General features: G+C 40.7%; 1 protein-coding gene across 2 annotated transcripts in view; it reads right to left on the bottom strand.

Moving 5' to 3' along the window:
• The window catches only part of tmem39a (transmembrane protein 39A), a 63,248-nt gene that overhangs the window by 30,462 nt on the left and 9,339 nt on the right, over positions 1-23,447 (bottom strand). For both annotated transcript variants that reach the window (XM_078559942.1, XM_078559943.1), the window contains exon 2: positions 7,404-7,579. In XM_078559942.1, the coding sequence (XP_078416068.1) occupies positions 7,404-7,516 (113 nt within the window). In that variant the 5' untranslated portion in view covers positions 7,517-7,579. The remainder of the gene's footprint in view (positions 1-7,403; positions 7,580-23,447) is intronic.

The following is a 23,447-nucleotide window of genomic DNA, read 5'->3' as shown; positions in this document are numbered from 1 at the left end:
AATCTTTGGAATTCTCCATCCCAGAGGATTGTCTATGTTCATTGAGCATATACAAGACAGAGATCAATAGATTTCTAGATATTAAAGATATTGAGGGATATGGGGATCATGCAGGAAAATGGCGTTATGGTAGGAGATCAGCCATGATCTAACTGAATGGCAGAGCAGGCTCAAGGGGCCGAATGGCCTACTCCTGCTCTTATTTCCTATGCAATCATTTCTGGAGAACTGTAACCTACTTCTAGCATTTATCAGCTTTTCATCTCTATTAAATTAGTTATACTTTCAATTGTTCCCATTGAAATGAATAATCCCGAGAATTGAAATTCTCTGTAGGTGCCATTTACCACTCTATTCTGAGCTAAACGTAGACAGCAATTGCTAATTATTTCTACTTGATTTGCATTTATCCTCTCGAAATGAGACGGCTCATCATCCACCTCAATTGAAGGATAGAAAAGGCTGGAGGACATTATTCCGTGGTGATAATTGGATCTTACACCCCCAAAATGCTGAATGCCAAACCAATTAATTTTTAAGACCGAGTTTGATAGACTTTTGTTAGGTAAGGTTATCAAGGATTTGGAACAAAGGTGGATAAATGGAACTGAGCTACCAATTAGCCATGTTTTCTTTTGATGTTTAGCCATTTTTTTTTGACACAGTCCAAGAAGGCAGCTCACCACCACCTTCTCAAGGGCAACTAGGGATGGGCAATAAATGGTGGCCCAGCCAGTGAAGCACATTCCGTGAATGAATAAAAACAAACATGGCTAATCTGTACCTCAGTTCCATTCATCCACCTTTGACAGATTTTTGTTAGGTAAAGTTATCAAGGATATGAAACAAATTCGGTCTTAAAAATCAATTGGTTTGGCATTCAGTCCTTTGAGGGAGTAAGATCCAGGTTACCAATCAGAGAAAATGTGCATCCTGATTTCAGTTCTAAATGGTATAGCTCTAAGATTTTTTTGATCTAAGATCTAAGCCCTTTTATTTTGGGCTCTCAGTTTTTCTACATTTACCCCATCACTTTCCTTTATCATTTTAAATATGCCAATCAGATCTTCCCTTGAGTGTAAAAGGTCCAGGAATATAAATCTCATGCATGCAATCTGACCTCATAACTTAAACCTTTAAGCTTGCACTGTCAAATCTGCACTGTACCCCTCTCCAAGGCCAATATCTCTTTCCTCATTCAAAATTGCATGCAGTGCACCAGATGGGATCTGCCTAAGGCTCTCCAACTAAAGCAACACATCCCCACTTTTAAATTACAAGCCACAGAGATAAAGGTCAGGATGCCATTAGCTTTTTTGATTATTTTGTGTACCCATGCACTAGTTTTTAATGATATCTATAAGGACACCTAAATCCCTTGCCTCCATCATTTTCTAGTCTTTCACCATTAGCAAAATATTCCATTTAGTCTTCCTCGATCCAAGATCACAATCCCCACATTAAACTTCATCTGCCTTAGTTTTATCAAATTGCTTAATGTCTTTTTATAACTCCCTGCTCCCACCTAACTCAGCATCGTCTTCAAACTTGAAAATATAACACTATTCTTTCATTCAAGTCATTAACATGTTGAAAAGCTGAGGCCCCAGTCCTGCTCGAAGGCAGATGCATGAGAGAAATATAAAAAGGTTCAATCAGAAGATTGATGCAGAAGGTGACCTCAGTCTCACCAACGTTTAGTGGCAGGAAGTTATGGGAGTATGTTGGATATAATAGTCAACAGCAATGCTGAAGTGGGTAAATGCAAAACCAGAAGGCAACAATCTACAGGTCAAATCAGCACAACTACCAAGATCAAATAATAAGTACTAACTTGGCACTGTTAGCGGTGTATTTAATTTCTGTCATTATTCTCTAATGCTCCGTGGACTTTGCTGACTTGGATACCATGAAATGCCAGCCAGAAGGAAGCAGCTTCACAGTCAAAATTGGTACCAGGCTCTCCAATATTTTCCAGATCACACAATGACAAATGGTTTCCAAAGAAAGCCAATGACATCCTGCTCCAACTAGTACTGTGTTTTTTAAGCTGACTCATTGTATTTGATTTGTACTGTTTGTGTTTGATACTTTTGAAAGAAATATATTCGCTACACTAAAACCACTAGCAACATTTGTATGATTCTTCTCTTTATTACATTACGAAGTCATGAAAAATCTGAAATACAGACTAACCATAAATCAATACCCCAGAGGAAATGGGAACTGAAACAGCGTCAACACTATCCAATAATATAGAAAATGGAGATACAAATCATCTAGCCAAAGGAGCAGGCATGGAGGCAAAAAAGTGACAGAAGGGGACTCCAAACAATCAGTTATCAGCAAAGGCCTCATCGTCATCTCTTGATACCACCCATCTTAACGGATTTTAAGCTCTACACGATGGAGTTCTTCTTCCATTGAAAAATTAGGGAAAGGGCCCACTGTGCATGTTCCACTGGACTCTTCCCTCTGGCCCCTTGTCCGTTCAAGTTTTTTTTTTGAGAACTGCTGGCATGATATCGGCATCAATTTCTCTGCTCCCCTCACTCACTCTAACCTACCTCCGTGAACCTGCAGCACTCCGCTCTTAAGTTCAGCTCTAATTTTGTTATTATACCTACTGACAAGGGTGGTGTTGTTGTTGTTTAGTGAACTGACCTTTATCAAGCAGAGGCTGAATGCCAACCCTGACAGACATCTCCTCCCACCTTCCCCTAGATTATGACCCCGCCAACGATATCAATCGATCCATTTCTAAGAATGTCACACGCCTCATGTCCTCAAAATCTTTCCTACACGACCTCCAACCTCAGTCACCCAAATCCTGCAGGCTGCAATTCTTGAAGTAGAAACAAACAGAACGGCATTGTAGATCTACCATTTCAGCCTTTTGCCCCACAGAAATGATTTCTTCCTATCGCAACTATTTTTTCTCTCCTTGTCTAGTCTCTTCCCTACATCCACAATATTCTAATACCCTCTTCCACCTTAACAACTTCCAGTTTCCTGACCCTAACTGTCTATTTTTCACCACGGAAGTCCAATCCATTGCACCTCCACCATCCACTAGGATGGTCGAAGGGCTCTTGCTTCTTCCTTGAACAGAGGACCAATCAGTTCCCATCCACCATTACTCTCTGCTTGACCGAATAATCTCACATTGAACAACTTATCCTTTGACTTCATTAGCTTTCTCTAATTAAAAAAAAAGTGTTGTCATGGGAACCCATATAATTGCTAGCTTTGCCTGTCATTTCATGGGGTATCCTACTCCAGTCTCCTCCACTTCTTTTTCAGGTACATCGATGACTCTGCCGTTTCCTACTATCGTCCCCAAGCTGGAAATTTTCATCAAACATGTGCCTAATTTCCACCCTTCCCTTGCCTTCATATGGCTCATTTCTGATGCTTCTTTTCCTGACAAATCTGTCTCCATTTCTGGAGATAGGCTATTGACCAATATCCACTATAAACCCACAAACTCAGATACAATCAACCACATTTCCTCCCAAAGCACACTTCCATTCTCCTAGTTCATCGATCTCAATCACATCTGTCACCACCTTCGATACCAGTTTTCCTGATATATGTCTTCCTTTTCCTTCAATCGAATATTCTCCTCCACTCTGGTTGAGAGGATCCCTTTGACCATGTCTGGTCCATTTCCCTCACTTTTGCTCTCACCTTTATGATGCTAAGTTATTGTTTGACAAATTAGAGTTCTTGAGGATGTAACAAGCAGGGTGGATAAAAGGGGACCAGTAGATGAAGTGTATTTGGATTTCCAAAAGGCATTCAATAAGATGCCACAAAGTTTACTACACAAGTGATGAGCTCATGGGGCTAATAATGATAGAGGATTGGCTTACTAGTATGAAAGTGTCAGGATAAAATATGAGTCCTTTTCAGGTTGGCAAACTAACTAGTGGGGTGCCACAGGGGTCAGTGCCAGGGCCTCCACTATTTCCAACCTATATTAATGACTTACTATGAAGGGAAAAACTTACTGATTTACTGATGATAGTTAGGTAGGAAAGCAAGTTGTGAGGAGGACAGTCTGCAAAGTGATATAGATAGTTTAAGTGAACAGGCAAAAATGTAGCAGATGGAGTACAATGTGGGAAAATGTAAGGTCGTCCACTTTAGTAGGAAGAATAGAAGAGCAGAATACGTAAATGGAGAGACTAATGCTGGGGTAGAGGGAGATCTGGGCGTCCTTGTACATGAATTCCAAACAGTTAGCATGCAGGTACAGCAAGTAATTAGACAGGAAAATGGAATCATGATCTCTTCACCCCCCCATTTTAAATCAGGGGAGGTGGGGGGGTTAGCAGCTGTTAATTGTACAATTCCCATTCATACCTAATCTAGACCCATCTTTTGTTTCTTTACTTGTCCCATTACCATCTCCTTTGACATCTAATCTCTCCTGCTTTCCAGTGAGAGACCTTTTGTTTTGTTCTATCCTGCCCTCTCCATTTTCCCCACTTCTCTATTTGGATAAAACCTGTGTTCTCTCCAATTCTTTTCCAGTTCCGATGCAAGTTCATTGAAAGGTATTATGCAGGATTTTCCTGTAGACTTTGGGACCTCTATATCCGGACCAAATGGGGGTCCCATCCCTCACCAAGCGAGATTTTGACATCAGGCAGTGTGGAGAGGCTTTTCTGGAGCTTGGATTCAAGATCAGGTGCCAGAGGCGATAAAAACATGTTTAAACCAGATAGCATCCTCCATTCATTTTAGCAGCTCCCTGTTCTTTTCATTCACTCAACTTTCTAGAACTGTTCATATTATCAAGTCCACCATACCTTTTGTTCTCAAACACTGCAATGTAGCTTGAACCAAACAAAAACAACAAAACCCTCTTGGCACATAAGAAAACTAGTCCAAACTAGTCTTGAACTTACTTATTTCCAGATGCTATTAACTTTACTTTTCTATCATTCAGATCAGGCATTCCTTTCAGGATCACTGGGAAAAGATACACTGAGGCAACTCACCAAGGCTCCTTTGACAGCACCCTCCAAATCCGCAACCTCTACCACCTAGGAGAACAGGCGCAGCAGGAACATCACCACCTGCAAGTTCCCCTCCAAGCCACACTTCATCCTGATTTGGAACTCTTACTGCTGTTCCTTCACTGTCACTGGGTCAAAATCCTGGAACTCCCTTCCCAACTGCACTGTGGGTGTACCTGGGCCACAGCCATTCAAGAAGGTGGCTCACCACCACCTTCAAGGGCTATTAGGGGTGGGCAATAAACGCTGGCCTAGCCAGTGATGCCCACGTCCCTTTGAAAGAATAAATAAAATAAAGTTTTGAAATGTGTTGCTGGTAGTTCCAGTATGAAACTTTTTGACATTGGTACCAACTCTTCTTTTTACATTAAGGCAAAGCATTGCACACCTAACCCCAAGCAAGAGGATAATTCAAATTCAGATTTAACATGTGCCTCTTCAGTTACAGTGCATTAGCTTCAGAATACTTACTTCAGATACCAGTTCTCACTTTGTTGCAGCTGAGACATGGCGCAGCTGGTAGATCCCATCTAAAGGTTCAAACTAAGATGACTGCAAACTAAGATGACTGCAGATTAAATTAGAACTTGATATATAAAATGACTGATGCACAAGTATTTTAAGAATTTTGAACAATATTACTTTGGAGTATGAGTGCCATCAATCTTTCATGTAAGTGCCCAATCACAAATATGATGAGGTCTTCCAAGCCTTGCATGGAGAAATACCACTGCAAATTAGTGTTTGGCCAGAGACTAACATCTAGCTAGTGCATAATGATTATTCATAACTTCAGAATGAGTTAGGCAACTAATAACAATTGATACACAATCAAAATTTAGTTCCTAATAAGGTCACTTAAAGAACTGGATTAAGTTTGACGTATAAGCTACTTGTAAATTTTGATTCGTGCTAGGGTACAGTTATCAATAAAGTAACCCTTTTGAATAGCAGCACAACATTAGGACAGTTCACCACACAGCTAATGTGTAGGTGAGCCTCAAAGTGGCACTGTGTAGTCATTACAACACCTCCATGAGATCTTTGTTAGAACATGTCCAGAAAACTTTACTGTAACATTTCTTATCTTGGGCAATTAACCAAATACTGTGGAATTTAATTCTTTATTTTAAAGAGTCCACAAGACACATATATAAAAACAGGTTTCACATCCAAACGCAGCACTTGGTTTTATGCCAGTAGCATCAATAAGCTCCAAAAGTGCAGTAGTGATCTTCATCTGATATTACAAATACATACATATTTGCGCAAGTATAGAATTTTCACTCCATCGCTATCGCAACTGAAGAGTCACCCTTTTCAGGCATCAAAATACACATAGTCCATGTGTTGGGAGCTTGTAAACTAGGAATCACCACGATTTAACAAATAACTTAATTATATTAAACAAAGCTGAAAAACTAGTTTTATAAGAGGAATAAAAAAAAATCAAAAACATCTACAGGCCAGCTCCAAATCACTATCCAGTGACCCCCACCTCCCCCCCCACCCCCTTTACTACTGAGAGTGTGCATACAGCTGAAAATAGGATCGGGTTCCAACATGATATCCCAAATGATAGAATAGTCTGACTCACTAGAGGCACTCAAGCATAAATGGATGCAAGTTAAAATGCCTTCAACTTTTTTATGATTTCTTCATGACAATGTTTATTTAAAGTCCACTGAAAAATCAGTAATAATTTTAGGTGAAGGTCATTTGGTCCGTCTTAGGTGATTTACCCAAAAACATCCCACATTCGCCCATTGCTGCATCCAATTGTTTTTTTTAAAAAAAATGATTGTAGGGTTCATGCCTTCACTGTCCTATCCAGGAATTCATTCCACGAGATCAGTTTTCCACGTGAAGAACATGCTGATAAAATCTTAACGTTTGCCTTTTATTAGCTTGATCCAGTGTCCACCTAGTCCTACTCTTCCAATTTTATTTGGAATAATATTCTGATTTATATTTTTACTGCCTTCCTCATATCTTAAAACTGGATACATTATTCAAAGCATAATCTGACCAAGGAATAGCTTGACTCCCTTTGACTTGTCTTCTACTGTTTCTGCAGATAAATGTTAAAAATGACAAACCAGCAATGTTCACGCCTAAACATGCCACAAACAGATTAAAATGCAACTAAACATTAAAATTACTTTTCTGCACAAGAATCAAAATGTATAATAACTTGCAGCATTTTTTCCCCATTAACTGGAATTGTTTGTGGTTTAATACAGACATGTTAGAAATAACCAGTGTATTAAGGGACTTTCCAGAGGAATAAGTATACTAGATTTAAACAGTACAATACCATCTATTTTAAAATGGAAAGAGCTACAGCCATCAGCTTTATGCTGTGATATTGCGTACCTGTTCCTCATTCCAGTCCCATTCCCACAGCTCCCACCCACAATGGTCTGGAGAGAAGGTAATGCTGAACGGCTCAGCTGCTGCCGACTCGGGCCCCGCCGTCCACCAGGCATGGCATGGGCCAACTCTGTTTCAAACACCGGTGCAGTCTGCCCCAAACCAACACGTTCTGTGCTCTGCAACAAACCAAACAACATAGTTAGTAACTAGATAGTAAATCCCCTCCACTGCCTTTTGAGAAATCCAACAGCTTAAAAACTGAAAATTTGTTCCGCCCCTCACAGTATTTCCCCAAGAGCTGCACAAGGCAATGATGAAAGCTGCTGAAAATTTCGAGAAGACCTCTACTGAAAGTGACTTTCTCTAGCTCTCAGTCACCGCCGTCTTGAATCAGAACTGAATTGAACAACATTTCTTCAAATAAAAACCCAGAAAATGTCTCAGCAGGTCAAGCAGTATCAGTTCTGACAAAAGGTCACCAACATTAACTGTTTTGCTCTACACAGATGCTGCCTGACCTGCATTTCCAGCATTTTGTGTTTTAATTTCACATTTCCAGCATTGTTTCTTCTAAATTCACTTTTCATCTTGCTCCCCTCCAGCATTATACTGCATACTTTGCAATTCATATACCATGAAGCATTATAATATGAAACAAAACATATATTCTAATTAAAGCACAAGTCGCAGCTTTCAAAACCGACCAAAACAAGATGCCTCCTTTGGATCACTTACTATGAATACATGGTGAATATTTGTGTCACGAAGTATATTATGTTAAGTGAAGAGAAGGTTTTTCTTCTCTTGGGTGCTGAAATTCCAACAATCCCCAGCCCACAAGTTTTACTTAGCAGATTCTGCTCAAATATAACACTTATTATTGCACTTTAACGTAAACAGGTTTGATGAATTCTCGCAAAAGTGGAAACATCGAAAACTAAGGGCCATTAATACAAGATAACTACTAATAAATCCAAAGGGAACTGAGGAGAAATGCCGTCATTCAGTGGCTCAGAACCTGGAACATGCTACCACAGAAAGCAGTTGGAGCAAAAGGCTTAGATGCTTTAAAAAAAAGTATACATGAGAAAAAAGGGAATAGAAAGATATGCTGAAAGGTTGACATGGGGTAGATGGAGCAAGCGGCTCATGGACAGTATAAACACCAGCAGAGACTAGTTGAACCGAATGGTCAGCTTCTGTACAATATGCAATATTGGAGCAACCATAGAAACCAGGTTGTCATGTGACATTTCTCCTTTCCCAAAAACTCCAGTCATGATTATTTTCACAAAAAGCAATTCTCTCAATGCTTCCTGATTAGTATCTGGAATTCTAGGGAAGGAAATATGCATGGTCTACAGATGAATTCCTTCAAATTATTTGAAAGCCTGGTCCAAAACCTGATCACTTTTCCTTAGCCAAGGTTCCCCACCACCCCCTCCCCAGTGGTTGACAGGGTCCCCACCACGTCTGACCCATCACCCACATCTCTGCCCTTACCCCTTCCCCTCCCTCCCAGAACCATGACAGGGTTCCCCTTATCCTCACTTTCCACCCCACCAGCCTCCGCATTCAAAGGATCATCCTCCAGCATTTCTGCCAACTTCAGCATGATGCTGCCATCAAACACATCTTCCCCTCACCCCCACTGTCAGCATTCCGTAGGGACTGTTCCCTCTGGCACCCTAGTGCACCCCTCCATCACCTCCTTCCAACTGCACCTTCCCATGCAATCGCAGAAGGTGCAACACCTGCCCCTTTACCTCCTCATTGTTCAAGGCCCCCAAACACTCCTTTCAGGTGAAGCAGCACCTAAGCTGCACCTCCTTGAATTTAGTCTACTGTATTCGCTGCTCCCAATGCGGTCTCTATAAATCGGGGAGACTAAACACAGACTGGGTGACCACTTTGCGGAACACCTTCACTCAGTGTGCAAGCATGACCCAGATATTCCTGTTACTTGCCATTTCAACACACCATCTTGCGCTCATGCCCACTTGTCTATCTTGCCCTGCTGCAATGTTCCAATGAAGCACAATGCAAACTGGAGGAACAACACCCCATCTTCCAATTAGGCACTTTACAGTCTTCCAGAGTTAACATTGAGTTCAACAACTTCAGACCGTGAACTCTCCTTCATCTTGACTCCCTTTTTAAATCCAATTTTCACTTTTTTTCATATTTTATTCTTTATTTTTGTTCTTTTTTAAAATCCTTTTTCCCCCAACCTGCCCCTCCCCCCCAAACAGGGCAATTTGTCACTTGTTTCTATGTCGTGCTTTCACAAAGCGCTGCCCCTTGTTCTGCTATTAACACCTTCTGCTATCTGCCTTAATGCCACTATCAGCACCTTCTTTACTCTTTACCGCTACCATTAACACTCCCTTTGTCTTGTGTCCGTGGTGACACTTTTGTCAATTTTTCCTTAGCTGTCACCTATCCCTGACCATCTATTCTTCTCCACCTCCTCTTAAACCATATAAAATCCATCACATTTCTACTTCTCTTTAGCTCTGAAGAAGTCATACGGACTCAAAATGTTAACTCTGTTTCTCTCTCCACAGATGCTGCCAGACCTGCTGAGTTTTTCCAGCATTTTGTTTTTAAACGCAATACTATTGAGTTGTTGTAGAAACCCATCACATTTCTTTTAAGGCCTGATCAGAAATTTCATTTTTCCCTTATCCTTGCTCCGGAATGAATGCAACCACCCTTACCCTCACCCTGCCTCCATCCTTGCAGCTGGGCTGGTATCCGATAAGTCATCAGGCTGAATTTTAAAACAACCTTTAGGCCAAGCAATACAAATAAAAACTAAAATATACTCATTGCAATTCACACAAACATTTGTTTGTATAAAGGCTGCATTAAAACTTGTTGCATGGGAGCGCAAAGTTGTGAATACTTCGATGCCTTTGAAACGGTGACTATTCCATTTACCAATCATATATGTATTTGCAGTGCTCCCCTGCTAAAAGGGTGCATCATACTTTCTCATTACTTCAAAATGATGCGCCGGTCATTGAAAACTTTACATGCATCAACTTACTCTACCCACTCCTGCTAACAAACCAAAATGCTTAGCTAGTAAAAGAACACTGAGAAAAGACAGTTATTCACAAGCATTGGACTACTAGCCAATCTCAAACTCGAGTAGGGCCTGCTAGCATTTGGTTTCCTGGCATTTGAAATGAGATATACAACTGAAGTGTGAATTTGAAACCACTGATTTTAAAAACAGTTACCAATCTGCTCAAATCTCTAACTGGAGTGACTTCACATCAAAAACTGGGATTCAGCTTCTAGGTTTGTCAATGTAACCCATCTAAGCCTGAAATCACTGTTTGTAATAACAGACACAAAAGGTTTTATAGAAGAAGTACAAGATTAATCATAGAAATTCAACATTTAATTTCCAACTTTTGAGCCTTTGCTCTAGTTATCTAATTCAGCGAAATGTGAATCTGCCCAAGCATTTTTGATCAAAATCATGCAGAATATAAAATACTCTCTCAGGCACGTGGACAATCACTTCCAATGATCTTTATAGCATTAGATCATCTTTACATCTGCTTGCAACATGAACAAGAGAAAATGTTATATTGTATTTCCATGGGCACAGTAAGCTTTCAGCATATAACCACCATGCCAGGCCAAAGGTCTGGAAACAAAGTGAAGAACAGTGATAGGCAGCAGCAGTATGTACACACACACACACACACACAAAAAAAAACAGCAAAGATACCCATGCTGAAGAGCAAACTGAAGAGCAAACAATGCACTTCAGATCAGTCACTGAAACAAGAGCTTAATTCTTTAATTGTTATCCAACAATTCACTCGCCTTGGACCAAGCCAAGGAACAAAGCTGTACAAGTTCTTCACAGAGCATATATCACTTTTAAATTCAAAGGCCCATGTCACCAATTCTAAGCATAGAATCAATTTGAAAAACTAGCTTATGATTTCTCAATCATACCTACCATTGTCACATCACACCCCGCAGATCTAAGCAGGTTGGGAACATCAAGGGGCACTCCAGGAATATGAAAGTATATCCGGAAATCTACTAACATTCTCTCAAACGCTAATCACTTTCTGACCTTGTTTCAGCAATTTTATAAATTGGATCTATGGCAGATGCAAAGTAATCTAAAGATGGAAATTCTCCCTTTAAATTACTCTCACATTGAAAAAAAAAAGTGTTTTAATAATTACTTAAAGGCAGCAAGCTGTACAAGAGTACACTCCCTTCTCGCAATTCCCCTTTGTTCCTACTGACCAATTCATGCCGAGGTCCACTGACTCAAGTTGCCATTCTTTAAACATGAGCCGAATCAGTGACTACTGGAACCTGGTACCCTCTTGGTCATAATGGTTCAGTATTACATTGTATGATGCATTAATTGGTGGAACTCAAGTACATTTTTTGAATGGCTTTTTAAAAACAAACATTTAATATAATGATGCTCAGCGCTATGTTTTCAAGTCCAATCCAAGATAAGGACTATAACCATCCTAATTGGGGGAACTTTCATTTAACTGACATACTTGAACCTTATATACTAAAGATTTTTGCTGCCATTAAATCATTTCATACCATTTCAGTTATAGCATAGACAAAAAAAGTGACCAAAATCTGGTGTGACAGCCCAATCATGGACCTCTAACATCTAAACTAAAAGGAGATATTGATCTTTATCAATGAAAAAAAAAATCTAAATACTTCTTTGATCTGAATCAAAACCATTGTCATGTCTGTTTCACCTTGCCAATGATCAATTAGGTTTAGGATTGTAAAAAGTAGGAATTCCTTTTATAAACACAAGCCTTTTAAAATAAAAGGTAGCTACAAAATTTGCAAACAGCAGTATCATAGCTGCAGTACTTATAGTTACACATTGCAATTTTAAGGCCTTACATTTTCCACACCAATTTTATAACTCCAAAGTCGTTCCACTTGGTTAAGCAAGAGGAAAATACCACTTGAAAAGACTAGGCACCATAACAACTTGCTCTAATACCTTTGTTGGTATCTTGGCCTAGTTTGAGCAAGTGAATTTTTGTTTGGTTACTATCGGGGGCAGGGAGAAACACTCACATACTTTACCCACTTGTAAGTTTTACCTCTGGAGTCTGTACCTCCTCTGATAATTAAATACACTGGGGAGAGCCTAGGGAGGCCTGAAGTGTACACAGTCCATTTGAAGCAGCAATTTTTCTTGCACTCTATTTATCTTAGAAAGCATCCTCCAAAAGAAGCTACATTTCAAACGCATTGAGCAGTAAATGTTTGTATGGTATTTTAGTTAGACTGTTAACAGGTGAAGAGATAGGTTTCGGAAAGAGGTTGAGAGAAGAAATTTGAGAGCTTAGGGCCATGGTAGCTACTGGCATGGCAGTTAAGGTGGAGCAATTAAAATTGGGATGCCCAAGATGCCAGAATTCAAAGGCAGATATATCTCAGAGTGCCATAAGATTCAATGAGGTTGCAGAGATAGGGAGGGACAAGGCCATGGATACATTTGAAAAACAAAGATAATTTTATAATTCTGTACTGCTTAAACAGGAGTCAATGCAAGTCAGTCAACACATGCGTGATGCACAAATGGAACTTGATCGAGTTAGGACACGGGTAGCAGAGCTTTGGATGACAACTTTACGAAGAGTAGCGCATGAGGGCCAGCCAGGAGCATGCTGGAATGGGCAATTCTACACAAACAAGGGCATGGATGAGGGTTTCAACAGCAGTTGAGCTGAGGCTGGACAGAGTTGGAAGGTCTTGCATGGCTGTGTTGTCAGAAGCTCATCTTGGGGTTAAATAAGACATCAAGGTTGCAAACAGTCTGGTTCTGGTTCAGCCTCTAAAAGTTGCCAGAGTGGAATAGAGTCAGTGGCTAGAGAACGCAGTTTGTGGCAGGGACCAAATACATTGGCTTCGGTCTTCCCAATATTTAGTTGGAGGAAGGTTCTGCCCATCCAGCAATCTGGACATCAGATTGGAGTTTGACAATTTAGAGACAGTGGAGTTGAGAGGGTAATGTGGTAGGGTTGGGTGTCATCAACACACATGTTAAAACTGATACTGAGTGCCCTAGGGGCAGCAAGCAGATAAGAAATTGGGGGAAACCAAAAATAGATTCTTGGAAGGGGATTCTGCAGGTGATGGTATAGGAGCAGGAAGAGAATCCATTGCAGATGGTTCTCTGGCTACAATTAGGTAGATAAGAATGGAACCAGATGAATACAGTCCACTCAGTTGGACAACAGTGTAGAGGCATTAGAGCAGGATGGTCAATCTATGTTAAAGGTCATATACAGATCAAGAGAAGGGATAGTTTACAATTGTCACTGTAATAGAATGTTACTTGTGACCTTGATAACAGCCATTTCGATACTGTGGCAGGGATGGAGACTTAATTGCAGTGTTTCAAACAGATTTCTGAGAAAGGTGGGCATGAATTTGGGAGGTGAGAGCACATTAAAGGATTTGAAAGGAAAGGGAGGTTGCAGATGCATATTTACAGACAGCACACACACATTAGAAAAGTTAAAATGATACCCTGAACTATATTAACAAGGTTCCAGTATGTTTCAATGCATCTATATAAATTATATTCTCAAAACAACTTATATGGAAGCTTTCCCCTCCAGTTTCTTGTTTTTTCTTTCAAATGCAGCAACTCACCCCAAGACATTATTGCATACACACCAACTGCCATCTTAAACCTTGCACCCAAGCTCAGGCTGGACACTTGGTCAACAGATTGCAACAAAATTTAGTTCAGATCCCCCCTCATCAAATTCCCACATATCCGCTTCCAAGTGTGTGCCATTGAATAGTGGAATATAATGCCCTCAAAAGGTTTTCTGGCTGAACGAAGTGTAAATTAGAACAAAGGTGGCATCTTCCCATTTTGCCCAAATTTGTCCATGTGTTAAAAACTGCAATAGGAATTATGGCAGATAACACTATTGTACCCTATGATTTGAATGGAAGTTTTATGGGGTTTAATTTTACAAATGGGTAATTAATTATTAACATACGAATTAGGAGCAGGAGTAGGCTACTCGGCCCCTCAAGCCTGCTCTGTCATTCAATAAGGTCATGGCTGATCTGAATGTAGCTTCAACCCCACATTCCTGCCTACCCCCGATAACCTTTCACCTTCTTGTTAATTAGGAATCTATCTACCTCTGCCTTAAAAACATTCAAAGACTCTGCTTCCGCCGCCTTTTGAGGAAGAGATTTCCAAAGGCTCACAACCCTCAAAAAATGTCTCCTCATCTCAGTCTTAAATGAGCGCACCCTTATTTTTAAACAGTGACCCCCTTGTTCTAGATTCTCCCAGAGGAAACGTCCCCTCCACATCCACCCTGTCAAGACCCCTCAGGATCTTAAAGGTTTCAATCAAGCTGCCTCTTACTAAATTCCAGTGGATACAAGCTTAACCTGTCCAGCCTTTCCTCATAGGGCAACCCACCCATTCTTGGTATTAGTCTAGTAAACTTTCTCTGAACTGCTTCTAACGCATTTACATCTTTCTGTAAATGAGACCAGTACTGTACACAATACTCCAGATATGGTCAACTGAAGCATCATAACCTCCCTACTTTTGTAATCAATTCCTCTCACATTAAATAACATTCTATTAGATTTCCTAATTACCTGTTGTACCTGCATACTAACCTTGTGATTCATGCACTAGGACACCCAGGTCCCTCTGAATTTCAGGGCTCTGCAATCTCTCAGTTAGATAATAAACTTCTTTATTCTTCCTGCCAAAATGAACGATTTCACATTTGCCCACATTATACTCCATTTGCCAGATCTTTGCCAGCTCACTTAACCTATGTCACTTTGCAGTCTCTTTACATCCTGTTCACAATTTACTGTTCTAACTATCTATGTGTCATCAGCAAATTTAGCAACCACTCCTTCAGTCCCTTCATCCAATTCATTTATATAAATTGTAAAATGTTGAGGCCCCAGCACTGATACCTGTGGCACACCACACGTCACATCACGCCAACCAGAAAAAGACTCATTTATGCCAACTCTGCTTCGTGCTAGCTAGCCAATCTTCTATCCATGCCAATATGTTACCCCCTACATCATGAACTTTTATTTTCTGCAATAACCTTTGATGTGGCACTTTGTCAAATGCCTTCTGGAAATCCAAGTACATCCACTAGTTCCCCTTTATCTACAGCACATGTGACTCCTTCAAAGAATTCTAATAAACTGTTTAAACATGATTTCCCTTTTACAAAGCCATGTTGACTCTGCCCTTAGATTTTTCCAAGTGCCCTGCTATAACATCTTTAATAATAGCTTCTAACATTTTCCCTATGGTAGGTGTTAGGCTAATTGGCCTATAGTTTCCTGCTACCTGTCTCTCTCCACCCCCCACCCCACCCCACTTAATGAATAAAAGGAGTTATATTGCTTATTTTCTAATCTAATGGAACCTTCCACGAATCTATGGAATTTTGGAAAATTAAAACCAGTGCATCAACTATCTCATTAGCCACTTCTTCCAAGACCTTAGGGTTAAGTCCAGCTGGACTTAATAGCATGATGACCCAGGCAAAAGTAATTAAATAGCTCAACAAATGTATTCAGAAGCAAACTTCACAAAGACCACTGTGGTTTAGAGTCCATCATAAAGATGTATCATATTCCAGCTCAGCATAAATGTGCTGTTTTGAGATTATAACTTCACTCACTGATATATCGCTATTTTTTAAACCAATTCAGTAATAAAAGTAATTTAGCATGCACTTACAATCATTTGAATCTCTTCTATAAAGCCGTGTGATCATAACCACGTAATTGTCATTAACACCTGAATATAGGTCAACAAGGAGGTTCACCTATAAAAGGCACGGCATTGTCCTGTGCATTTACAGCAGGTTCAATAAGGATGTGAAATTTGGGGCCATTTTAGAAAACAAACTATAACTATAAATTTCTAATTTTGTAACCTGCTTCACTCAAGATATTTGTTAAGTACTCCAGTTGGGCTATTTGAACCTTATTCTACATGAAGAGCTTTCAAAAAGAAGAAGTCTGCTTTTAAAAACATCAGCAGCTGAAAAATGTACATGAATAAACATAATACAGAATTTTAAAAAATATATCTTTGCACTTCCTTTGAATACTTCTCAATGCCTTTGGTCATTTAACATTTATAACATAGCAATAAGTTAACAAATGCAGAGCTGAATTAAGTATGTGAAACAACAATTTTACTTTTGCACTACCTTCGCAACCTCACTGGCCTAAATCGAAGAGAGTCCGTAAACATCACTTGAGGGGTATTGGAGAGTCAACTTGAAGATCTTGCACATCAAGGTAAAATTTTTTCTATATACATATACACACTTCAGAATGACATTCTTTATTGGGGGATAAGGGCTGCAAGCAGTTGGTAATTATCCTTTTAAATTTTGAATAATCGGCTTCACCAAATGCTTCTGGATGTAACTTAAAGCTACCTCTAGTCTGATCCCAATTTCAGAAGAGTATTCAGCACCAAATTAAAATTTCAACTTGCATCAAATTATAGGTAGCTTTGCCTGTAGGAAAATGCCCATTAGGTGTGGTACAGAAAATATCCAAACATACTTATGGTTCCGAAGAGTCATATTGGACTCTAAATGCTAACTGTTTCTCCCTCCACAGATGCTGCCAGACCTGAGTTTTTCCAGCACTTTGCTTTTATTTATGCCTGCAGCATTTCAAGGCAGCAGCTCACCACCACCACCACCTTCTCAAGGGCAACTTGGGATGGGCAATAAATACTGGCCTAGCCAGCGAAGCCCGCATCCCAAGAACGAATATAAAAAGGCCTCCTCCTGAGGGCCCCAGCATCACAGATGACAATCTTCAGCCAATTTGATTCAAGAAACAGCTGAAGGCATTGGATGCTAGAAAGGCTATGGGCCCTGACAACACTCCAGCAATAGTACTGAAGACTTGTGCTCCAGAACTAGCTGCACCCCTAGCCCAGTTGTCCCAGTACAACTACAACACTGGCATCTAACCTGGGCGATTTTCCATACCGCTGGCATGTCCTGCCCACAAAAAGCAGGACAAATCCAATCTGGCCAATTACTGCCCCATCAATCTCAATCATCAGCAAAGTGATGGAAGGTGTCATCGACAGTGCTATCATGTTGCACTTACTCAGTAATATTCTGCTCACTGGTGCTCAGTTTGGATTCTGCCAGGGCCATTCAGCTTCTGACCTCGCTACAGCCTTGGTCCAAACATGGAAATATAAAAGAGTTGAACTCCAGAGGAGAGGTGAGAGTGACTGCCCTTGATGTCAAGGCAGCATTTGACTGAGTGTGGCATCAAGGAGCCCTACCAAAACTGAAGTCGATGGGAATCAGAGGCTCTTCACTGGTTGGAGTGATACCTAGTACGAAGGAAGTTTTTTTTTGTGGAGGTCAATCATTTCAGTCCCAGGACATCGCTGCAGCAGTTTCTTAGAGTAGTGCCCTAGACTCAACTGTGTTCACCTAGTTCATCAATGACCTTCCCTCCATCACAAGGTCAGAAGTAGGGATGTTTACTGATTGTACCATTCGTGATGACTCAGATATCGAAGCAGTCCATGTCCATATGCAATAAGACTTGGACAACATTCAGGCTTGGGCTGATAAGTGGCAAGTAATATTCACGCCACACAAGTGTCAGACAATGACCATCTCCAACAAAATAGAATCTAACCATCTTCCCTTGACATTCAATTACATTATTATTGCTGAATCCTCCACAAGCAACATCCCGGGGTTACCGCGAACAACATCCTGGGGTTACCATTGACCAGAAACTGAACTGGACCAGCCATATAAATACTGTGGCTATGAGGTTAGAAGCTGGAAATCCTACGGTGTGTAACCCACCTCCTCACTCCCCAAAGCCTGCCAGCCATCTACAAGGCACGAGTCAGGAAAGTGATGGAATACTCTCCATTTGCCTGGATGAGTGCAGCTCCAACTCAAGAAGATTGACGTTATCCAAGACAAAGCATTCCACTTGATTGGGACCCCATCCACACCTTAGACATTCACTCTCTCCACCACAGACACAATGGCAGCAGTGTGCAACATCTACAAGATGCATTGCAGCAATTCACCAAAGCTCCTTTGACAAACACCTTCCAAACCTGAAATCTCTACCCACCTAGAAGGACAAGGGCAGCAGGTACATGGGAACACCACCACGTGTACATTCCCTCCAAGTGACATATTATTCTGATTTGGAAATATATTGCAGTTCATCCTCCGTCACTGGATCCTGGAACCTCCTCCCTCCCCAACAGCATGGTGGGTGCACCTACACCACATGGGACTGCAGGTCAAGAAAGTGGCTCACCACCACCTTCAAGAGCAATTAGGGATGGGTGACACCCACATCTTGTGAAAGAATAAAAATGCACTGAATATCATCTTATTCAAACATAAGAGGGAGCAATGCTAACCTTATAGATCTAGAAGCAAAGTATTAAACTATACTGCCTCAAGCAATACTAGAGAAGAAATTTTAGTACCCTATATAGATTACCAAATAGTTTCATCACAACATTGGAGACCTTGTCCAATGTTATTCAAAGTGTGTATATTCATAAGTCTCTTAATTATCACTCGGTGAGCAAAATATTCCCTTTAATTGATTTTACCAATTATGCCATGACTTTATAATTGGGGAACAGGCAAATTGATTGTTTCCTTTACACAGATACCCATTAACGATAGTGCATTGCATCTAACAGCATAATAGATAGGTACCTGAACAGGAACACTATCTTCTACATGTAATAAATCTATCAACCAATATCAAAAGCCACTCATTCAATCTGGGTTATTTGTAACAGCAGGGAAAGGATTCTAGATCACTGCTTTTACAGCACCAGAGACTAAAACCTGCTGTCCTGGGTCCAGTATCAGTATATCCAATGCGTGCATCAAGTACATGCCTGGCAAAACATTTGCCGAGCTTAGTTGAAAATGTAATTGCCATTTCTGAGAGATAACTATTTATATTTCTTAGAGTAAAAATTAAGAACAAGAAAATTGGAACTTTTCTTGCAAGCCAATAACCAAGTAGTACAAGTAATCTCATCCACTGAGAAAAGGTACACAAAAGTAGCATGGCTAGTTTTACCTAGTCTCCTGTTATTGGAATCAGATCTGTTTTTGGAACTAAGTTGCACCTGGCCAAATGCAATGCTGCTGCTTGAAGTCAATCCAAAGCCTTTTTTCAAATTCATTCATGTGATTAGGGCATCATTGGTAAAGCTAGTATTTATTGCCCATCCCTACATCATCTGAAGTGGTGGTGGATGAGGCACCTTTTTCGATCTATAGTGCCTTTACACATGTGCTATTACAAATTCGGATTCATTCATTTTAACTTGACAGCAGATGCATCCATTGAAGTTAAACAGTGCTCAATAGCAATTTTTCAACACTGCATTAAAAAGGGCGCAATCACAAATTTTGGGTGTAAATAAATCCCACAACCATATGTTCACTACAATTTAATCAATTGAAAATGACTCACATTTCAATACCAAATTTCTGGGTGCTGGCTGGCTTCACCCAAGTTTTTGATTAAAACATGTGAAAACTTCCAAAAGCTCTATATAATTAATACAATCTGCTCATTCTATCTAAACAATTTCCAGGTACACAATGTGGATCTGCTGTACTAATCCAATATGCAATGCAGCCATTGTAAATGGTGAATCTCGTATCTATTACTGTAAGACCCATAAAATTGAGATAATGACTGCAGAAAACAGGATTAAAGATGATAACTGGTAATCTTTTGATTTTAAACAACTGATACATTTCCAGGAACTGATAAAGTTAAGGGCACAACTTTCCACAGTACCACATCATGGATCGTGTAGCCTGGATAAAGCATTTCAAATCCAACCACAGGATTCAAACGTTCCACTTTCAAAAGTTTCTTGTTATGAGTTTTCTGGGGGTCAGCCACGTATCTGATGTCTATAGAAATATACCATGCTTCGATCTTCTATTTAAGCTACTGAAAGCACTTCATACTTATGAATTAGGAACAGGAGTAGGCCATTCAGCCCATCGAGCATGCTCCACCATTCAATAAAATCATGGCTGATCAGATTGTGGCCTCAACTCTACTTTCCTGTCTGCTCCCTATACCCTTTGATTCCCTTCTTATTCAAGAGTTTACCTCTACCTTAAAAATATTCAATGACCCTGCCTCTATCACTCTCTGGGAAAGAAAGTTCCACAGGCTCACAACCCTCAGAAAAAAATTTCTCCTCATCTCCGTTAAAAATGGGAGACCCCTTAGTTTCAAACTGTGTCCCCTAGTTCTAGTCTCTCATAAGGGGAAACATCCTCTTGGCATCCATCCTGACCAGTCCCCCTCAGGCTTTTATATATTTCAATAAGCTCACCTCTCATTCTTCAAAGCTCCAATGGATACTAGCCCAACCAATCCAAATCCCCAATCCCAGAAATCAGTCAAGTGAACCTGCTTTGAACTCCTTCTAAGGATATAATTACATTTCTTAAATAAGGAGACCAAAACTGTACACAGTACTCCAGATGTGGTCTCACCAATGCCCTGTACAACTGTAGCAAAACATGTCTACTTTTATATTCCATTCACCCATGATTATTGCCATACCTTTTTCAAAGCCCTCATTATTTCCTCCTGTATATCCTGTCCTATAGTGTGGTTACTGTTAGAGGGCCTATAATCTACTCCCACAAGTGACTTCCTACCTTTACTATTTTGTTTCTCTACCCCTGATTCTATGTCTTGATCTTTAGAATTAAGGTCATCCCTCTCTAATGTACTAAAGCCATCTTTTATTAGCAGATGTACCCCTCCACCTTTTCCTAGTCTCTTGTACTTCTGAAATGTCATGTACTGTTGAATATTCAGGTCCCACCAATTGCCATCTTGCAGCCATGTCTCTGAAATGGCCATCAGGTCATACATATTTATTTCTATTTGAGCTCTTAATACATCTGTTTTGTTACAAATGCTATAGGCATTTAGATACAGAGCCTTTAGTTCTGTTCTTTTACTATTTTCGTAAACTCTAGCCTTATCTGCTGGCTCATTCTTATGTTCGTACATTTTGTCCTTTCTTGCCAGGGTCTGATCATCATTCCCCTTATTGCTACCTTGCGCTCTCTTGCCTTGTCTTCTCTCTTTAAATTATCACATCTTCCCACATTTGATCCCTTGTCCCCTATTTTAGGTTAAAGTCCTCTCCATCACCCTAGTTAGACAAGTCACCAGAACATTGGCCCCAGCACGGTTCAGGTGAAGACCATCCCAATGGTGCAGCTTCACTTTCCCCAGAACTGGGTGCCAGTGCCCCATGAATCAAAACCCATTTGTCCCACACCAATCTCTGAGCCATGCATTTAACTCTCTAACCTTATTTACCCTACGCCAATTTGTTCATGGCTCAGGTAATAATCCTAAAATGATTACCTTTGAGCTTCTGCTTTTTAATTTAGCCTCTAGCTGCTCATAGTCCCTAAACAGAATCTCTTTCCTGGTCATACCTACGTCGTTGGTACCACCGTGGACCACTGCCACCGGATTCTCCCCCTCCCACTGCAAGATCCTCTCCAGCTCAGAGCATATGTCCCAAACTCTGGCACCAACACAACCTTCTGGGTTCTCACTCCCAGCTGCAGGGAACTGTGTCTATCACCCTGACTATGCTGTCCCCAACTACCACCACATTCCTATCAATCTCCCCTGCTTGAATGGGTTCCTATGCCATGGTGCCAGAGTCAGTTCGCTCATCCGCCCCCCCGCTTTCGTCCATACAGGTTGCAAGCTGAAACCTGCTGCACAATTGCAAGTGCTGAGGGTCCTCCTACCCTTCTGCCTTTTGTATCCCGTTACCTGCCTGACTCTCAATCGTACCTTCCTGTCTCCGACCACCTACCTGAATAAAGCATCCAGATAACTTCCCCCTCCCTGATGCATTGCAATGTCCACAGCTCGGCCTCTAGCTCAATGGCTCTGAGCCGAAGCTCCACTCACTACAGACTCGTTTGCCCTGGATCATACTAGTATCCAAAAGTTCCCATGTTCTGAAGTCACAACACATCACCTGCCCTGCCATCCTTATTGTCTTAATTAAGTAATTAATTAAAAAAATTAATATTGCTCTCACCACCACTTTACTAATTTAAACCTCAGTAATCTAATAAACCTCATCACTTAAGAACAAAATAAATAGTGACTCAATCGTTTTTTGTTCCCCTTTCGCTGGTGTCTCAATTAATTATAAAAGGTAGCTACTTAAGGGTTACAGTAAAGTCCCACACCAGATCCCGCATTGCATGAGCAATTGTTTGCTTATCTGCATTTTCTTTCCCCTCTCTCATTAAAGACACTTTATTCTAAATGAAACTAATTCCATTAGCTATGACAGCAGAGACCTTGGAAAGTTTTAACAGAGAGATGGGGAAGAATTTTCTCCCCATCAGTGGGAAATTCAGGAGCGGGGGTGTGGCGCCATATTACGTGGGTGGGCCAATTAAGCACTATGTGCTCCCTGTGCGGACAGGGGGGGGGGATTCCCTAAGCCGAGAGTGTGCTCTTTCGAGCACACTCATCTCCCTGAGGCTAAGTGCTGCCTCAGGGAGATTAGCACCAAACACAAAAATGTGAAATATAGAAAAATAAAATTTCCCTGACATGTCCCCTCATGTGACACTGTCATGAGTTGGGACATGTCCATCACTTTTAAATCAAACTTTTATTACATTTTTAAAAAACCTACATGAAACCTCATCCCGCCCGTGGATGAGGTTTCATGCTTTTTCTGAAGCCCACCAGGGCTCCCGGCCTGCCCGCCAACTTTAAGGTTAGACAGGCAGGTCCTTTAATTACCTCAATTAGTTTTTAAATGGCCTCAATTGGCCGTTGACAGGACGGCGAACGCACAGCTGATTCGGCTGTGCCCCCGCCGACCTGAAAATTGAAGTGACGCAGCGT

The sequence above is a fragment of the Cetorhinus maximus genome, chromosome 16, assembly GCF_964194155.1.
Source record: "Cetorhinus maximus chromosome 16, sCetMax3.hap1.1, whole genome shotgun sequence".
In the NCBI taxonomy this organism is placed as follows: domain Eukaryota; kingdom Metazoa; phylum Chordata; class Chondrichthyes; order Lamniformes; family Cetorhinidae; genus Cetorhinus; species Cetorhinus maximus.
The sequence above is the reverse complement of the archived record's forward strand: the minus strand, read 5'-3'. Positions and strand labels throughout refer to the sequence as shown.